At 41.3% G+C, this 2,500-nt stretch overlaps 1 protein-coding gene across 2 annotated transcripts in view; it reads right to left on the minus strand.

The window, feature by feature from the left end:
* wwp2 (WW domain containing E3 ubiquitin protein ligase 2) overlaps positions 1-2,500 on the minus strand; it is a 43,850-nt gene that overhangs the window by 20,644 nt on the left and 20,706 nt on the right. For both annotated transcript variants that reach the window (XM_083561288.1, XM_083561289.1), the window contains exon 9: positions 916-1,005. In XM_083561288.1, the coding sequence (XP_083417414.1) occupies positions 916-1,005 (90 nt within the window). The remainder of the gene's footprint in view (positions 1-915; positions 1,006-2,500) is intronic.

Consider the following 2,500-nt stretch of genomic DNA (forward strand, 5'->3'; position numbering starts at 1 on the left):
GTGTGTGAATGAGAGGGAGGACAGTGGAGGGGTGCGGTTGCAGGGAGAAGAGGTGGAGAAGGTGGAGGAGTTCAGGTACCTGGGGTCAACAGTGCAGAGTAATGGAGAGTTTAAAAGAACATAATATAATAAATAAATATAATATACAGTATATAAATCATATTATTCTGAAATATAAAGGATTTATAAGCAATAATTTCTGAGCACCAATAACCTCACTGGTTACCATAGCAACAAACCAAACAAATGAGGTTTTTAATAGTGTGTGAAGCTCCAATTGCATGACCAAATCCTTACGACTATTCCACTAACTGCAGTAACTGTAGACATCCAGACTCTGATACGTCTTTAGTGCTTCTCTCGTGTAGACGCACTCGGCCTCAACCAAACAATAACACACACCTGGACACGGTACCTCTGGTCATCGTTTAAGGTTCTGAGTGAAAGGTTGTCACCTTAATGTCTGATTTAAGGGCTTCAGTAATTCCACGTTATCATCTATTTGTAGCTTTTAAAAATATCTTAACTGTTTTAGTTCAACTTAAAAAAAAGTAGGCGGTAGTCAGATCGTTGTGACGGCTCCGTGCCTCCGTGCTTTAAAAATAGCACCACTGGAAACGCTTTAGGACCAGACATGTGCAGCAGCATCACAACACACTTATTATTGTTTACAGACACATGCATTTTCATTCAGTTTCTATAGTTAAACACAAAAACACACCAGAATTGGACAGTGAAGAGAAGATGGAGGAGAAGGTGAAGGAAAAGTCGAAGGAGAAGGTTAAAGAGAAGATGGAGAAGGCAGTGCGTTTTTGAGTTTTACAGACACAAAGACTACAGAGTAAACTTTTATGTGAATGTTAGTAGACCAACATTTTGAAACACACACACACACACACACACACACACACTCACCCCTGAGGGAGGGGTCTCTCCCATGTGGTGGTTTTGGAGTTGTGGTCGACGTAGTACACACGGCCATGAGGCAGCACTCTCTGCTCCCAACTGCAGAAACAAATGTCAAATCATTACATCTTACACACACACACTCTCTTACACATACCACACACACACACACTCACAGTCTCTCTTACACACACACACACATACAGTGTGAAAAGCATTTCACTACATCGTACCCTGTATGTATGTGTATGTGATGAATAAAATTAGATTTGATTTGATACACTCAGAGTATCTCTTACACACACACACACACACACACACACACACACACACACACACACACTCATACAGTGTGAAAAGCATTTCACTACATCGTACCCTGTATGTATGTGTATGTGATGAATAAAATTAGATTTGATTTGATACACTCAGAGTATCTCTTACACACACACACACACACACACACACACACACACACACACACACACACACACACACACACACACACTCATACAGTGTGAAAAGCATTTCACTACATCGTACCCTGTATGTATGTGTATGTGATGAATAAAATTTTATTTGATTTGATACACTCAGAGTATCTCTCACACACACACACTCTCTTACACATACCACACACACACACTCTCTTACACATACCACACACACACACACACACACACACACACACAGTCTCTCTTACACACACACACACACACACACACAGTGTGAAAAGCATTTCACTACATCGTACCCTGTATGTATGTGTATGTGATGAATAAAATTTGATTTGATTTGATACACTCAGAGTATCTCTTACATTTGATCACAAATTGTTCTGTATTGTTGAAAGATTTATGACCAAACTCTTGATGTCACCCATATGAGGATGGGTTCCCCTTTGAGTCTGGTTCCTCTCAAGGTTTCTTCCTCATATCATCTAAGGGAGTTTTTCCTTGCCACTGTCGCCACGGCTGCTCATTAGGGACAAACGCACACCTTCACCTTCACTGTTGTTTTCTGTAAAGCTGCTTTGAGACAATGTCTGTTGTGAAAAGCGCTATACAAATAAACTTGACTTGACTTGACACACACACACACACACACACCACACACATACACACATTCATACACTCACAGTCTCTCTTACACACACACACATACACACACACACACACACACACACTCACAGTCTCTCTTACACACCACACACACACTCATACACTCGCAGTCTCTCTTACACACACACAGTCTCTCTTACACACACATACACACACTCTCTCATACACTCAGTCTCTCTCACACACACACACACACACACACACACACACACACACTCATACACTCACAGTCTCTCACACACACACACACACACACACACACACACACACACACACACACACACACACTCATACACTCATACACTCATACACTCATACACTCATACACTCATACACTCATACACTCATACACTCATACACTCATACACTCATACACTCATACACTCAGTCTCTTTTACACACACACACACACACACACACACACACACACATACACACACTCATACACTCACAGTCTCTCTTACACACACACA

The sequence above is a fragment of the Silurus aristotelis genome (assembly GCF_946808225.1).
Source record: "Silurus aristotelis genome assembly, chromosome: 14".
Classification (NCBI taxonomy): Eukaryota; Metazoa; Chordata; class Actinopteri; order Siluriformes; family Siluridae; genus Silurus; species Silurus aristotelis.